The sequence below is a fragment of the Dendrobates tinctorius genome, unplaced genomic scaffold, assembly GCF_039654945.1.
Source record: "Dendrobates tinctorius isolate UK_male_01 unplaced genomic scaffold, ASM3965494v1 ptg000313l, whole genome shotgun sequence".
Lineage (NCBI taxonomy): Eukaryota > Metazoa > Chordata > Amphibia > Anura > Dendrobatidae > Dendrobates > Dendrobates tinctorius.
In genome coordinates, this window is record NW_027361980.1 from 990572 (window position 1) to 1006691 (window position 16120).

Here is a 16120-nt window from a genome sequence, read left to right on the forward strand (position 1 = left end):
ACCTTTCCTGAACGACTCCTCTATTGTGCCTTAAAATGTGAAGATCTCCAGTACCGTGGTACCCTGGAGTTCCTCCTGTCAGATGTTCCCAAGAACTCTACTCGTATGGCAGACAGCTGTAGCCTACTTCGGGGACTCCCTTCTCCTGAGTCCCAATTCTCTAATCAGTTGTTGTTGTGCCCCAAGTCTTAGATGGGAGTAGTGCATTTACAGCCTACTACTCCACCGGTGTCTGCGGCAGAACCATAAGTGTCCATACAACCTCGGGGATCGGGCCCAGGCCTTGCGCTGAGAACCTATAGGCAGGGTTCCTCTTCCAACCCATGTCCTCTCTGTTCTCCTTACTCCTTCATTCCGTACTGATCTTTCTCTCTCTTATGGAAGCTTAGGTTGCAGTTCTACGTCTTTCTCGTTCTTTCCCTTTCCCGTGCCAGCTGGCTCAGATCACTGAGGCAGCTGCAGCACTCCTTCCTCCATCCCTTCTTCCAGGGATCTTCACTCCTGTCTGAGTGACTTCATACCCGCCTTACCTTCTGCCAAACTGAACCTGTAATCCTACACTTTCCCACTCTTTTATATATCTCAACTCCACCCACCTCCCAGCACATCCAGTGTTCCAAGCAGGGAACCACCAGAGGTGCTCTGCTACTCTCCAAGTACTGAGCCGCAATGTGGTTGTGCAGAACTACCCTGTCGTGTGGGGTGCAAGTGTTGGAGCGTGGAAAGGAGTTCCCACCTTACCTTGAAGGTGGGGCACTACATCTTAGGAGAAGGTGCAGTACCTCTGTGGCGACTGAGCCTCAGGGGCGCCACACTTGCCTGTCACGCCTTGTAGGTTTTGACATGCCCGGCAGCCAGCGTTCTCTTAAAATGTGTATTAAGCACTGCAGGTGGTATCCCGACTGATAAGCGCATTCGGCCATCCACTGAAAGTGTATACTGCTATCTTTCATCAAAATGAACAACGTAAAGGCTTCATCTACAAGGAGACGGGGGGGCCGCAGGGTCACGGGTCAGGTTAGCACAGTCTAGTGATGTCCTGGGGACTTGGAGTCTTTTACAGCTTTCTTGCCTCCGTATGATAATTTATAATACAGGTACGCCATGATCGCGATCCCAACAAAGATCTCTTGGTAGGCCTTGGTATAATACGGTCTGGCAACCGACCACCAGGCGGAAAATGCTTTCCCTGCCATCTTCAGATCTCAACAGCGAACAAGTCATGAATCTCCAATGACTTTTGCACCCAAGTCACAGACTAGGAAGACTAGGTGATGGTGTGTTTTTTAGCGTCATGCATTGATCTTGCATTATTGCAGTCTGCGCCACCTTTTTGGTGGCTTCTGTGCCTGCAGCCGATATTTCTGCTGGTGTTACAAACAGTTTTATGAATTGTGGAGATTCCAAGTTGGGTCTCCATCTGGTGGATTGCCTGTAGTGGAAGATGTGTCAGAGTCCTATTATAATATTTCTACTCTATGAAAATCGATGCCACTTTAGTGGTGTCTAACAATTATTTTGTGAAATGTGAAGACTCCAAATTGGGTCTCCGTCTAGTGGGTTGCCTGTGTATCTAGGGCTCCCAGACAGGCAGGCCTGCAATCACTTTCAGTCAACTACCTGTGTTACTGTCCTTTCATTTAACAGTACTTATTTGAAACTGGTGTTTGTGCCACCTGAGTATGGCTGGGAAACAGAAAAAAATTGAGCTGTTCCATGAGTTATCTGTTTACCCCTAATTTTAGCTGTTTGGGAAGTTTTTTTTGCCACCCCTTAATCATTATGTTGTGTATATGTTTGACCTTCCTTTGAATCTATGGGGTTCGGGTACATTTGTTGAACCATTCGGCGAATATGTTCGGCGAACATTTAAACGTTTGGCGAATCGAACAGAACTCTGAAAGGTTCACTCATTTCTACTCAGTATGTGACTTGGCATGTGTAAGAAAGTCCTTATTGAGAGCTGGAAGAGCTGTGAAAACAGTGTAGATAATTCTCCTTTTTAAGCCAAGGCTGAAGTTTATTGAGAGGCTGAAAGACACCACTAGGCTGGACGCAAATATGGTACTGTAGATGAGGAAGCAGCAAAACACACTGTTCTTGAAAAATAGAGGATTATTTGCTGGGCAATAAGGCTAACAGTTATTTTAATGAAAACAGTAATATTAGATACAAATGGAGACAGCTGGAGCGTGTGACACAAGCTCCGCTCCAGCTATGAAAATGTAAAGTTCAATACAAACAGTATAAACAAGTTTCACAACCTACTCTTTTCTAATCCACTTCCTTGCATCCGGTAATCGGGCCACGCTGCTACATCCATCCTAAATAAAGAACCCTGACCTACACACTAACCCAGTTATCACCAATGTAACTCACAGTTCTGTAGGTTTAGAAGTAAGTTTGGTAACTGTTATTTCGTGCTGATGCACTGAGCCGAGTTGGTTGTGTTCAGCTCTTGCACATAGACAGCCCCAGCGATCAGGACCAGCAACGCTGGACGCTGGTTTCTAATGTAAACGTCGGGTATCCAGGAGCAGCGCGAATCCTGGACACCCGCTGTTTACCTTGGAAACTGGCATACACGCTGGTTTCCAATGTGAACATCAGGTATCTAGGAGCCGCGGCTCCTGGACACCCGCTGTTTACCTTGGAAACCGGCATACACGCTGGTTTCCAATGTGAACATCAGGTATCTAGGAGCCACGCGGCTCCTGGATACCCGACGTTTACCTCGGAAACCAGCGTGTACGCCGGTTTCCAAGGTAAACAGCAGGTGTCCAGGAGCCGCGGCTCCTAGATACCTGATGTTTACATTAGTAACCAGCGTCACTGATCGCTGGTCTCTCCCTGCCACACGCAGCGATTTGTGCTGGGCAGCGGGAGACCAGCGATCGAAAAATGTCCCAGGCCACTTGAACACGATCAGCGATAACCAGCAGGGGGGCCGGTCGCTGATCCCCATCACACACAGCGATCTCACTGGCGAGATCGCTGATGTGTCACAAAATCAGCGATCTCGCTAGCGAGATCGCTGTGTGTGATGGGACCCTACCAAATCTCTCTTTCCTGGGTTTGGACAAATCTTGTTCCATCTTTCAATGTGGAGGGATGGCTGGTACCACAGTGTTATGTTTTGCTCAGGTTACAAGTATTTCAGAAAAACTGCCATGGATGTATGAAGTGTCTCTTTCCCTATTTGGACACAGTCCTGGTGATGAATCTTGCAGTGGACGGGCACGATCTTCTACCTTATAGAAGTTAGTTCACATTTCTAAGTCTCTCACAGCAAAAACTCATCTTGTCAGTCTCTCTCAGACAGGAGACCCTCTTCACTTCCTGCTTCTTGTACTAAACTAGCACACATTAATTTGCTGGATAGAAAGGACTAGTACAAGTGCTCATAACTCAGAGGGGAGCATGGTCCCTTAAAGTGTCATTTAGTACCACAGTGTCATTTAGTACCTAGCAAGGGCCAACCCCCTACATTCCTCCCCACTTAATGACGGACGTCCTCGGTCTTACTGTATAGTCCAAAAGAAGGATAAAAGTCTCTAGGCAACTGTTTACACAGCAGTGCACCATTGCCACAATATATACAGATGGACCAAATAAATTGATCAGCATCGTACCTATTTGATGGAACAACTGTATTAGGTCTACTGGATCAACAGAGGTCTTGGCTGTCATCAATGGGAACAGTAACAGTAGGACTGTCCTCTTCAGCTGAATGGTTGGATGGAGCCTGAGGTTTCTCTCCTCTGCGAGTGGACATTGGTTTTGTGTTGGGAATATCAGCATCCAGGGGCTATGGACTCAGGAATGGTCCACCAGTCATCACTAGAGTTGCTAGGCAGTCTTGATGAAGGAACAGGAGGAGTAGCTCCGGTGTGGGATCTTCAGACCAGCATAGACGCAACATATTTCTGTGTAGTGTTTTTGCATCAAATTATTAATTTTCAGCTTGTACTTCATACAACAGGCCATTGGAGCACACTCTTACGATCAATTTGTATAGTTGCACCTTCCAACGTTCACTCATCTTGCCTTTGGAAAGTTTATCCTGCAGCAACACCCAGTCTCCAGGCTGGAACAGAACTTCCTGAATTGGATGTCAGCTGTTATACGTCTTCTCTTGCAACTGCTGGCCTGCTAGCTGGCAGCTGGTCTGAAGTTGTCGACGATGTTCCTTCTCCCATCAGGTGGTAGATCGTTCAGATAGATCCTCTGGCTGTTCCAGTTTTAGGTTGATGATTTCTGGGCCTACTCTACCAAGTAGTAGCATGTACAGGGTATTACTCGTAGTGGTGTGTACCCTATTGTTATAGGTCCAGACCAATTCGGGCACATAGTCAGGCCAATGTGCTTTCTTGTCTTCCTCTAGTGTAATCAACATTTGAATCAGAGTCCAGTTAAAGTGCTCACAAGCCCCATTCCTTTGGGGATGATATGGGGTTTTTGGTTGTCCTGGACCCTTTTGATTGCATACAGTCAGAACACAACCTCCATTACTTTACCCATTTCCTTGTGAGTGGATCGGCTACGGACACCTACAGACCAAGATGAAATCTTGACAGATGGCCATACAGCAGACTCAGCTGTCTGATCCCAAGATGGAGTGACCACTGAAATTAGAAGTGGTCAGTCCAGACCATTAAGTACTGTGGACCTTCAGTCGATTGTCCCACGAAGAGGTAGTCTATCATTAATTCTTCGAGGGGTTCATTGTTCTATATAGTGTGTACGGGTGCACTCTATTCTGTGCTTTTTGTGAGGTCAAACTAGGCACTGTCAGCAAACTTTCTCAACCGTGGCCTCCAGCCATGGGCAATATATGTAGCGTCGCAGTCACTGGTAAGTCTTCTCCGGTCCAAAGGTGGATCCAAACCCATGAGCTTCTTTGGCAATTTCTTATACCACATTTTTGGGGCTTACTACTTGCCACCTTGCATCTAAGTCAGCAAGCTGTTGCCATGTGCAGTATAGAATGGCTCTTTGAACTTCCAATCTATCCCACTGGTGCAACACAGACTTCATCTCTCCATCTAGGTCAGCACTCTCTTCCTTTATGTGTAGTTTTTGCTGGGCTACCCAGCCTTTCCCTCGCTGCAAACCTGCATCTTCTTTTGTACTCTACCCTATCATTCGTTAGTTCTCCCTAGTGTGTTATTGGATTTTAATAGTATCTAGAATAAAAGTTATATTTTATTTTTTATGTACTGTATATCCTTGCTGCTATTATTACCCCAAACCCACTATTTTTACCCCATCAATAACACTACCCGAATTCTGACTTTATTATTGCATACTTTTAAATATTATCCTAACAAAAGACATTGTTTTCACATTATTACTTTAACCATGTTAACTTTAAATTTAATTTTTTTACCTTTTTAATTCTGACCAAATATAAGCTAATCTATTGAAATTTAAACTTGCCAGCTTGGCAGAATTTTTTATTTTCTTATTGGATTTGTGACTAATTTATTCACAGCAAATTGCAATTATCGGTACTTCAATTGCTCTGAAAAGATGTATATACTGCTGTGTGATTTCCTAGAACTGTATTCAAACCCTAATTGGTCAGCTTTTGTCTTGTCATTCTGGACACTTAGATAAAAAAAATTGTCCAGTTTTTTAATCCAGGAAATAAAAAAGTAACAAGGTTTCAACCATGTTGTTCATCCATGTGTCTGTTTATGGCACCATGATATCTTACACATCAATAATTAAAAAATTATTCAAGGTCAAATAAATTTATGTTATTACTTGCCATACATCGAAAAAGCAATGGATTAATTGCATCTGTTTTACTTTTTACGCACTCATTGATATCAATGAACAAGTCTCAATCATAAAATCACTAACTGCCTGCATTGTGGAAAATCGTTCATGGCAGTAATCACATTGAATAACATTGGTCAGTGTCTGACCGCAATAGTATATTTTCACATAAATATATTTCAGTCTAAGTCTAATGTTACTACTCTGACTTTATAGCCAAAATTTGATATTATGAGCTGAATGCTGACATGTTTAATAGTGATGAGCGAACGTGCTCGAATAATTATCTGTGCATGCTCAGGTGTTATCCGAGCATCTTGAGCATGCTCAAATAATTTGCTTGAGTCTCTGCGGCTGCATGATTCGAGGCTGTTAGACAGCTGCAACACATGCGGGAATTGCCTGCTTGATAGGCAATCCTTGCAAGTATTGCAGCTGTCTAACAGCCTCAAAACTTGCAGCCGCAGAGACTTGAACGTATTATTTGGGCACCCCCGAGATGCTCGGATAACACCTGAGCATGCACAGATAATTATTCGAGCACATTTGCTCATCGCTATTCCCTAATTGTGATATTTTTTACTCTAACTCTGATATTTTGAAGATTTTTTATAATACTGACAATACCCTAACCAATTTTTTTCCACTATAGGTTTACTTACAAGATCAGAAAATCATGTTTGGCTTCATAGTCATCCTCACTTTTAGTCTTGGCTTTGTGGAAGGACAGTTCCCTAGAGTCTGCACTACTGAAGCTTCTTTTCGCACCAAGAGTTGCTGTCCACTTTGGAAAGATAAAAGCCCATGTGGTTCCCTGTCTGGTCGTGGGAGATGTAAAGACTGGATAGCTTCATCAGGAGAGAAGATTCCCCAGTACAACGATGACCGTCTAGACTGGCCACGACATTATTATGATTATACTTGCGAGTGCTTTGGAAACTATAGCAGCTTTGATTGTGGTGACTGCAAATTTGGCTTTCATGGCGAGAAATGTGACAGGAAGAAAATAGTCTTAAGGCGAGAAATCCGGGAACTGACAGTTCTGGAGCAGAAAAGATTATTCAGTTACTTAGCCTTGGCCAAGACTACAAAAAGTCAAGATTTTGTTGTCCTGAGCACAGGAGACCGGCATCATCGTGAGACTTACCGCTTTGTAGATGCTTCTCTATATGATGTCTTTGTTTGGATGCATTATTACTCCATGAAACCCATTATGATTAATAGCACATTTATTCCTGACAAGAACTTTGCCCACCAGGGCCCCGTATTTCCTGGATGGCATCGATTAAATCTCTTATTTTTAGAAAGACAAATTCAGCTAATGACAAGAGATGATGACTTCGCCATCCCATACTATGACTGGAGGAGTGACAAGGGCTGCTCTATCTGTACTGATGAACTGATGGGTACTAATGATGAACAGGGGGAACTCAACCCTTACTCCCACTTTTCTTTCTGGAAGGTAAGCCAAGGTTCATGCATCATCTTATGTGGATTGGATTATTTATAGCAAATACTTTGGCGCATTTTTCTACAGATGTGGCTGACCTGCGTTTGCTTTTAAGAATCCTTAAATTTTGATATCACGGTGGCAAGAAACATGGCATAATGAAAAGGTTGCCTGTATGTGATAATAATGAGATAAGCATTCGCTATTAATCCCATGGAATACAAGAAAAACCTACAGCTCAGTATACTTTTATCAACAATAGGAGTCCATGAGTGGCAAATATCACTGAATTACATCCATTAAATGAGAGTGGTACCTGCACCATACTTGGTGGATGACAACTGTATTATAGAGCATGCACCTGCATCTAAGAGCAGCAACTAGAATTAGCTCCAGTTGCTTTGATTCATAAAAATGCCACTCTCTACCTCTGACAGCATCTAAGTTCCAGAGATTCTAGTGGGATGACAGTCTGGGCAGCCATCAGCCACTACATGGTGTTCTGATGGGATTCCATAGCACTAAGCCTGCTGAAGTCCCTTATTACCCCCAAAATCTTTTAAGTTCTCTCAAGCTGTATGGAAATTTGGTCAATCCGGTCCAAAGGGCATGTTTTCGGGCCTTTCCATTCTTTTCCTCGGCTGCTGCTCTCCGTCCTACTTCTTTCATTGACGTGGATGATGTTTAGTGTCATTCACATTGCCGGTCGAAGTCTTGCGACTGCGCACAGAAATCAGAGTTCATGCCTGCATACTTTGCTTTGGGTAGAGTCGAAAACATAAGTGTGCTTGCAATAGGGCAATGCAAAGTGCGCAGGCGTGAGTCGCAATTTTTGTGCACAGGTGAAAGATATCGTCTGGCAATGTGGATGAGGCAAGACACCTTACTGTAAGGGTCGGCCTGGACCGTAGTCATAGCCGAGGACACTGGGGCTCTAGTGTCCTGGCCTCCCCTTACAGAAAAGTCACTCTCACTAATCAGCACACCTGTGCCTCCTGGTCCAGCTCCTGCAGGGTCCTCCCCATGCCATGGGAGACCGTCTCCAGAGGGATCCGCATTAAGAATCATAGAATCATAGAATCATAGAATCGTAGAGTTGGAAGGGACCTCCTGGGCCATCTGGTCCAACCCCCTGCTCAAAGCAGGATTCGCTAAATCATCCCAGTCAGATGTCTGTCCAGCCTCTGTTTGAAGACTTCCATTGAAGGAGAACTCACCACTTCTCGTGGCAGCCTGTTCCACTCATTGATCACTCTAACTGTCAAAAAGTTTTTTCTAATATCTAATCTGTGTCTCCTCCCATTCAGTTTCATCCCATTGCTTCTAGTCTTTCCTTATGCAAATGAGAATAAAGTTGATCCTTCTACAATGTGACAGCCCTTTAGATATTTGTAGACAGCTATTAAGTCTCCTCTCAGTCTTCTCTTTTGCAAACTAAACATTCCCAAATCCTGCAACCTTTCCTCATAAGACAGGGTTTGCAGACCGGTCACCATTCTGGTCGCTCTTTTCTGAACTTGCTCCAGTTTGTTGATGTCTTTTTTAAAATGTGGTGCCCAAAACTGGACACAATATTCCAGATGAGGTCTGACCAAAGAGGAGTAGAGGGAAATAATGACTTCACGTGATCTAGACTGTATGCTTCTGTTAATACATCCTAGAATTGCATTTGCCTTTTTTGCTGCTGCATCACACTGTTGACTCATATTCAGTCTGTGATCTATTAGTATACCCAAGTCTTTTTCACATGTGCTGTCACTTAGCCCTATTCCTCCCATTCTATATATGCTTTTTCCATTTTTATTGCCCAGATGTAGTACATTGCATTTCTCCCTGTTAAAAACCATTCTGTTAGTTGCTGCCCACTTCTCCAGTTTATTTAAATCTTTTTGAATCCTCTCTCTCTCTTCTCTAGTATTAGCTATCCCTCCTAGCTTTGTGTCATCAGCAAATTTAATCAGTTTACCCTCAATTCCTTCATCTAAATCGTTGATAAAGATGTTGAACAATACAGGGCCCAGGACAGAGCCCTGTGGTACCCCACTTGAGACATTCTTCCAACTGGATGTGCAGCCATTTACGACCACTCTTTGGGTCCGATCACTAAGCCAGTTATGAATCCACCTAACAGTTGCCTTGTCCATTCCATACTTAATCATTTTTTCAATAAGGATTGTATGAGAGACTTTGTCAAATGCTTTGCTGAAGTCAAGATATACTATATCTACAGCATTTCCTTGATCCACCCAATCAGTGATACCGTCATAGAAGGAAATTAAGTTAGTCTGACATGACTTATTAGTTACAAACCCATGCTGACTCTGTTTAATCACTTCATTCTTATCCAGGTATTGACATACATGTTGTTTAATAATTTGTTCAAAGATCTTTCCTGGTATAGAAGTCAGACTCACCGGCCTATAGTTACCTGGGTCCACCTTCTTCCCCTTTTTGAAGATAGGAACAACATTTGCTCTTCTCCAGTCTTCTGGCACTTCTCCTGTTCTCCAAGAATTTTCAAAGATTATAGAGAGGGGTTCAAAAATTTCTTCTGCTATCTCCTTCAGTACTCTGGGGTGTAATTCATCTGGACCTGGAGACTTGAATTCATTTAGGCTAGCTAAGTGTTTCCTCACTATCTTTCTGTTTATAGATATCCTGGATTCTTCTATTCCCTTAATAGGACAGTGAATAACAGTTGATGTTACATTTCCTTTCTGAGAGAAAACAGATGCAAAATAGGAATTTAAAAGTTCAGCCTTCTCAACATCCTGTCTTACCAATTCATCATTTTCATCCTGTAAAAATCCTATAGCATCTTTGACTTTTCTTTTACTTTTACTTTTGACATATCCCCAAAATCCTTTATTATTGCTTTTGACATCTCTTGCAAGCCTCAATTCATTTTCAGCTTTAGATAATCTGATTTGTGCCCTGCAGGTTCTGCAGACAGCATTATATTCTTCTTTAGATATGCCTCCCTCTTTCCATTTTATAAACATTTTTTTCTTCCTTTTTAGCATGTGCTTAAGTTCTGTGTTCATCCATCCTGGTTTCCTTAACTGCTTCCTATTCTTCCCTCTTTTCGGAATTGTTAACAACTGTGCTTTGAGAATTTCATTTTTCAAGATTTCCCATCCTTCCTGGACATTTTTGTCTTTAAGGATATCCAGACTGAGACACAGTCCATATTAACATAAACAGGAACATCTTTACTGGTTTCAATGCACAGCACTTCCATAGACTTTACAGCGTTCACAACAGGCTTTACTTTACAAGGTTTCTCTCCATTCCCTGTTCTACTTCCTTGGTTGCTCAGCTTGGGCACGGGTCAGACCATCCCTGATGGTTTTTCAGTTTCCTCTCTGCACGACTCTGCTACGGTTAGTCAATATAATGGAGCTATCTCGATCTGCTATGGCTAGGTTTCCCTCGGTCTGTTTTGCCCCAGACTCAAGATCATAAATTACCAGAGTCAGTAGCCACTGGGAAGGAGACCTGTTCTGTAGTTCTGTCCCCTGTGCTGGCACCACTTCTTCACCAACTGTACTCACTGCTTCTGTGGGTCCCCCTGGACGTTTTGCCCCAGTCTTTAGGGTATGTGCCCAAGCAATGAGTTGCCACATTATGTTACACTGGCCTGCTGCTGTAATATGCTGGTGCTGTGATTGGCTGATCCTTACTTGCTTTCAACGTTGCATGGCTGCTGTCGTGTTCGGGGCCTATAGCCCATGTGGACAGTTCGGGCACTCCCGCCCTTCTGCCTAAACCTAAGGCTGACCAAAGCTTACCATACAGCAGCCCCTCCTATAAGATTAACCATTTTTCACTATTTTTGGGAAACCGTGTGTACTAGAATGTCCCCCACCTAGTGGACATTCCCAAAATTATGCATTCCCTAACTTTAACATAGCAGTACATATACAAAACACATTAAACATTACACAATTAGTCTTTAAGGTAATACATTGGTTGTGTGGCAGTACCTATATAGAATATGACATGGTAATACACGGAATAGTGTAGCAGTACCATAGAAATCAACAATAACATTTTTCTATTCCCTTACACTTCCCCTTCCCTTTAACTTCGTCATCCCTGACCAAGTATGTAAGAAAACTTTACTAATGCAACTGGTAGAAAGCATGAGGCAAAATATGTATATATATATATATATATATATATATATATATATATATATATATATACATGTACACTTCGTTATAACTTGACTCAAAGTGAGCTGGGTCCATTAAACAATGCAGCGCAATCCGTGTTGTGCCAAAAGGGGTCCTGGTTCACAGTCCTCCAGGTGTTATTAAACTTATTAGCAAGAGATGACGTAGACTTTAAGTCTCCAGTACTTGAAGAGGTGCTCCCCCTTCCCTTGAAGGGAGCACAGTCCACTGCAACAGGACAAAAAGTGATTTCTTTTTTTTTTAAATGTAGACAGTCATTAGTTCCTTAATGCAAAGGAAGTACCTGCTTTTCAGCAGAAGGAGCACAACAGGTGCATCAAAAAGAAAAAAACAAATTAAAACAGTTCACTTCAGGCCATCTGGCTGCATTACACCCTACGACTGGGGGGTGTTCTTGTCTAGAGGGACGCGGAACAGTCCCTTAATTGTTCAAGATGGCGCAACATGCGCTATATCCCAAAAGACAAACAGTTCCGGCAGGTTAGAGGCGTGTTTCCTGTGTCGATTCAAACGTGGTGAAGTCCCATGCCCTATATTGGGCCATAGCTGACTCTGCAGCTGCAGAAGTTGATGGCTGCTACAATGCCATGGCAGTGGCTGGGGTGGCAGAAGATGAATGAGCCCACTCTGGGCTCGGGCCAAGTTCCGGGACATCCTCCTCACAGAGGACTACTGCCACTGCAAAGTAGCCCCGGGGGCAGTCCTCTATGGAAAAGGATACGTTATCCCCTTCATGCAGGGGCTTGCCGAACTTTACTGACGCTGCAAAGGCGTATATCTTGGCCCCGGTCCCACCCTCCTTGATGAAACCGTATCCCCAGTTGACGTTGGTATACACTAGCTGGCCATAGGTACGTCGTATGGCTAAAACACCTCCTCCAGATTGGCGCAATTCGTCCCAAACCTCTCTCTCCCTCTGCTTTTTCCTCTTTATCATGTCATCAATCCAGGTGGCTTGCCCAGGGAATGGAAAGGGGCCCTCTGCTGAGTGGTGGAAATGGGAGGCACCCAGGGACGTTACGGTGTGAGAAGCAGGCTGGGCCTCTGAGGCTTCGAGATTGAGAAGCAGCCCCCCGATGGAAACGCATGGCTGAACAAAAGCCTCCACTGCAGGGACCCATGGCATGGACCATCCTCCCAGGGCAAGAGGTTGAAGCGCACTCACCCTCTCAGCAGCTGAGGCATTGGTCGCACCCGTTCCGTCAGGGCTGGATCCCTCCATGGCTGCGAGATAGAGCTCCAGCTTGTCCCTGGCTTCCGTCAACAGTTCCTCTGGGGCGGACGCCAGTTCTTGTCCTAGCTGAGTTAACAACAAAGGTTCCTGTTAACAGGGTTCCTCTGCCTGGTGCCATGCCGCCGACTCCACTAGATGTTCCGTCTCCCGCCAATGTGGAGAGGACTGCTCCGCTCACGTCCCAGGCCCACGGGACGATGTGAGCTGTGCCAGTCACTGACTCTGCACTGAAGAATTCTCCGGGCACTGGTAAGTGGGGTGTTCTGTGATTTCTTCCCACTGTCTGGCTGGCCAGGTTCTTGCATCTTCCTGAAGCCATCTCCACTCCATGCAGCCTACACCGTGGCTGTTGTCGTGTCCAGGGTCTATAGCCCGTGTGGACAGTTCGGGCACTCCCGCCCTTCTGCCTAAACCTACGGCTGACCAAAGCTTAACATACAGCAGCCCCTCCAATAAGATTAACAATTGGTCACTGTTTTTGGGAAACTGTGTGTACTACAAGGCCCCCCACCTAGTGGACATTCCCAAAAGTACACTTTCCCTAACTTTAACATAGCAGTACATATACAAAATACATTAAACATTACACAATTAGTCTTTAAGGTAATACACTGGTTGTGTAGCAGTACCTATATAGAATATGACATGGTAATATACGGAATAGTGTAGCAGTACCATAGAAATCAACAATAACATTTTTCCATTCCCTTACATTACATGTCAATTAAAGAAGGAGGATGGTGAGCAGCAGCTGCGGGAGGGTTAAAGAGGCCTGAAACCATGCCCATCTGACTGGACTGACCCAATTTCCATACAGCACGGGAGAACTTAACAAGGTTTTTAGGTTTGTACAGGGGGAGTCAGTATGTTATATAAGCATTTATGGAATGCAGAACAGGAGCTGAATAAAGTCATAGTTATGACAAAACTGGTGACAGCTTCCCTTTAATGAATGTGAGCTTGCCAATGTTGGCTATGAACAGATGTATGGGCGTATCTGTGATCATACCCCTTGCAGTGCTAAACACACATTCTGACAATACACATGCTGCAGGACAGGCCAGCACCTTAAAGGTGTAAAGGGCAAGCTATAATGTGTCCAATTTGGAGACCCAGACATTAAATGGGGCAGACCGGTCACTCAGTACATGGAGACTTGTGGACATGTACTCTTCCACCATGTTGTTGAAATGCTGCCTTCTTTTAATACTGACCATGTCAGATGGTTGGGCTGGATGTTGTGGTGCTAAGGAAGTTTTGCCACATTTTGGCCATGCTAACCCTGCCTTCCAAGGTGGTGCTGCTGTTGTAGACGAGTTGGTGACTTCCTCATCCTCGCCCTTGTTTTTCCACTGAGCCCTCACAAGATCCGAACAAATCCCCAACCACTGACACCATTGACAGAAATCGACTACTAGGTGACCCGTATGCAAACCTTTTGCATCAACCCCGGCAATATCCTCCAGACCGAAATCTTGACATCTAACTTGATGTTGTTGTCAATGTCTGATACGTCCAGTACAAACCACACACTCCACCTCACATTCTTTGTCATGACAATTTTCCACTCCAACATTCTTAGTTTCAGGGAGATATGTCACAGAGAAATCACCACTGGGTTGTCTGAGGACAAGACCTTTACAAAAAGCTGTCTTAAGGGAGGCAAAAGCATCAACAGTCTTGGTAGACCAAGAGGAAAAATCAGTACCCTTCTTGGTCACATGAGTAAGAGGTTTCACTATGACCAAAAAGTTCTTAATGAACCTATATTTTTGAATGGCTGATGTTAGCCTCTTATATCAGCTCCAACAGCTTATTGTCTGCTATCTTTGCAAGACAGTGATGCAAGGTCATTGAACAATGGATGTTTTCTTATTATGTTGACTGACCATTACGTGGGTCCTGTCGCTTGCTGACTTGTAAAACCAAGGAGGCAGCACTATGCAAAAAGGTTTAAAACCTCAAACAAGGGAGATAATCTCATCACACCTGACTAGAGATGAGCGAATTTGTTTGGAAAACTTTCACCAATCTAAAATGTGGCACAAACGTAGCTCATTCGGATTCATTTTAGTGTTTCCCTCAAAGTCGGCAAAATTCGGGTGCAGTTCATTAAATGATCACATTTCCACTAATGCTTTTGTTAGGACTTTGGCTAGGAAAGTGGCTGCTGGAGTCACATGCCCCTCGCCATATGAAAAGTGGATATGTTGTTTTTGCACCATTTTGTCAGTGTAATAGCATAGAGAGTCTGCTTCTGCTGCAAGTAGTTGTCAGTCAGTTCGGCTACATAAGATCTTGTGCGAAATTGACCTTCCAGCAACTAACTCGTTTGTGGTAATAGTGTGCTGCAGGTTGGAGGCCACTTTTCATAATAAAAATAATTTATGGTAATATTGTGGTGCAGGCACCAGTCCACATTTCATAATCAAAATCATTTGTGCTAATACTGAGGTGCAAGTGCCAGGCCACATTTCTTAATATAAATCATTTTTGCTATTACTGTGGTGCAGGCACCAGTCCACAATTCATAATCAAAATTATTTAAAGGGGTTGTCTTGGCTTTTCACATAATCTCAGTGCATATCTGGGCTGCCGAATGATGACAATAAGTAATTTACCTTCTGTCACCAGTTTGCAGGGTTTTCTAGATATCAGTCTCTTGCTTCTGAGCAGAACGTCCAAGGGGGGGAGTGTTCTGGCATTGAAATGAGAACTGGTCGTTTCCTCCTACTCTACTAAAAACCTGCCCTCTATAGCAACAATCCACTTACATTGTGCATACACATTAACTTACTTTTCTCAGTTCAGATTTGTTTTTAATTCATTTCATTGTGCATTCAGTGCATATATGGGTGTGACCGCCCTCTTTCTGAGCTGGGAAAGCCATCCAGTCTGGCCTAAGCTGTTACTAGTGGTTCAGCCGCTCGACCCTTATTCACATTCACGCCACTTGGCAAGTGAAAAGGTTTTAAATACTAGAGTAGGGACTGTCCCACAAGGGTTGCCGTGACGTGGCGGGATGGCTTGTACATTATTTTGATCAAAATTATGTTTACTAAATACCCTTATTATTATTATTACCTTTATGCATTATTTGCAGTACATTTTTTACTTTTTAGTTCAGGATATTTGTGTTTTTTGTTTTTTGTTTACTCTTCCTACTAGGGAAGACAGTTTGAGGCCTTGCACGCTGTGCTTTTTTGACCGTCTGGCCAAGCTGTCCTGCAATTTTTTGGGTTTTTGTAACCCATTTTTGGACTGCTCCGGGCCTGCCAGATAACAACTGTTGCGATGTCGATGCCCGCTGCGGATGCTCCTCCTCCTCTTCTACACTGCGAGGACAATGTAGTTCTCTGAGTGAATGTACCAGCAGATAAATCTAGCAGTGGCTGTGCATCAGTGCACTCCATGTCAGATTCATCTTGGCCTGGGTAATTCACGATTTGACTT

At 43.9% G+C, this 16120-nt stretch overlaps 2 protein-coding genes across 2 annotated transcripts in view; one reads left to right on the forward strand and one right to left on the reverse strand.

Moving 5' to 3' along the window:
- Nucleotides 1-971: 971 nt before the first annotated feature.
- Nucleotides 972-1211, reverse strand: LOC141073710 (ATP synthase subunit ATP5MJ, mitochondrial-like). The gene has a single exon (XM_073561072.1). It carries the CDS (start codon nucleotides 1194-1196, stop codon nucleotides 1029-1031), a length of 168 nt encoding a protein of 55 aa, XP_073417173.1. The 5' UTR covers nucleotides 1197-1211; the 3' UTR covers nucleotides 972-1028.
- Nucleotides 1212-6444: 5233 nt separating this feature from the next.
- LOC141073715 (tyrosinase-like) overlaps nucleotides 6445-16120 on the forward strand; it is a 130960-nt gene continuing 121284 nt past the window's right edge. Inside the window, exon 1 of the mRNA XM_073561075.1 lies at nucleotides 6445-7246. Within this exon, the coding sequence (XP_073417176.1) occupies nucleotides 6461-7246 (786 nt within the window). The 5' untranslated portion in view covers nucleotides 6445-6460. The remainder of the gene's footprint in view (nucleotides 7247-16120) is intronic.

Excerpts from the sequence above, each read along its gene's own strand:
- LOC141073710 (XM_073561072.1), bottom strand. The coding sequence starts at position 1,196 with ATGGCAGGGAAAGCATTTTCCGCCTGGTGGTCGGTTGCCAGACCGTAT.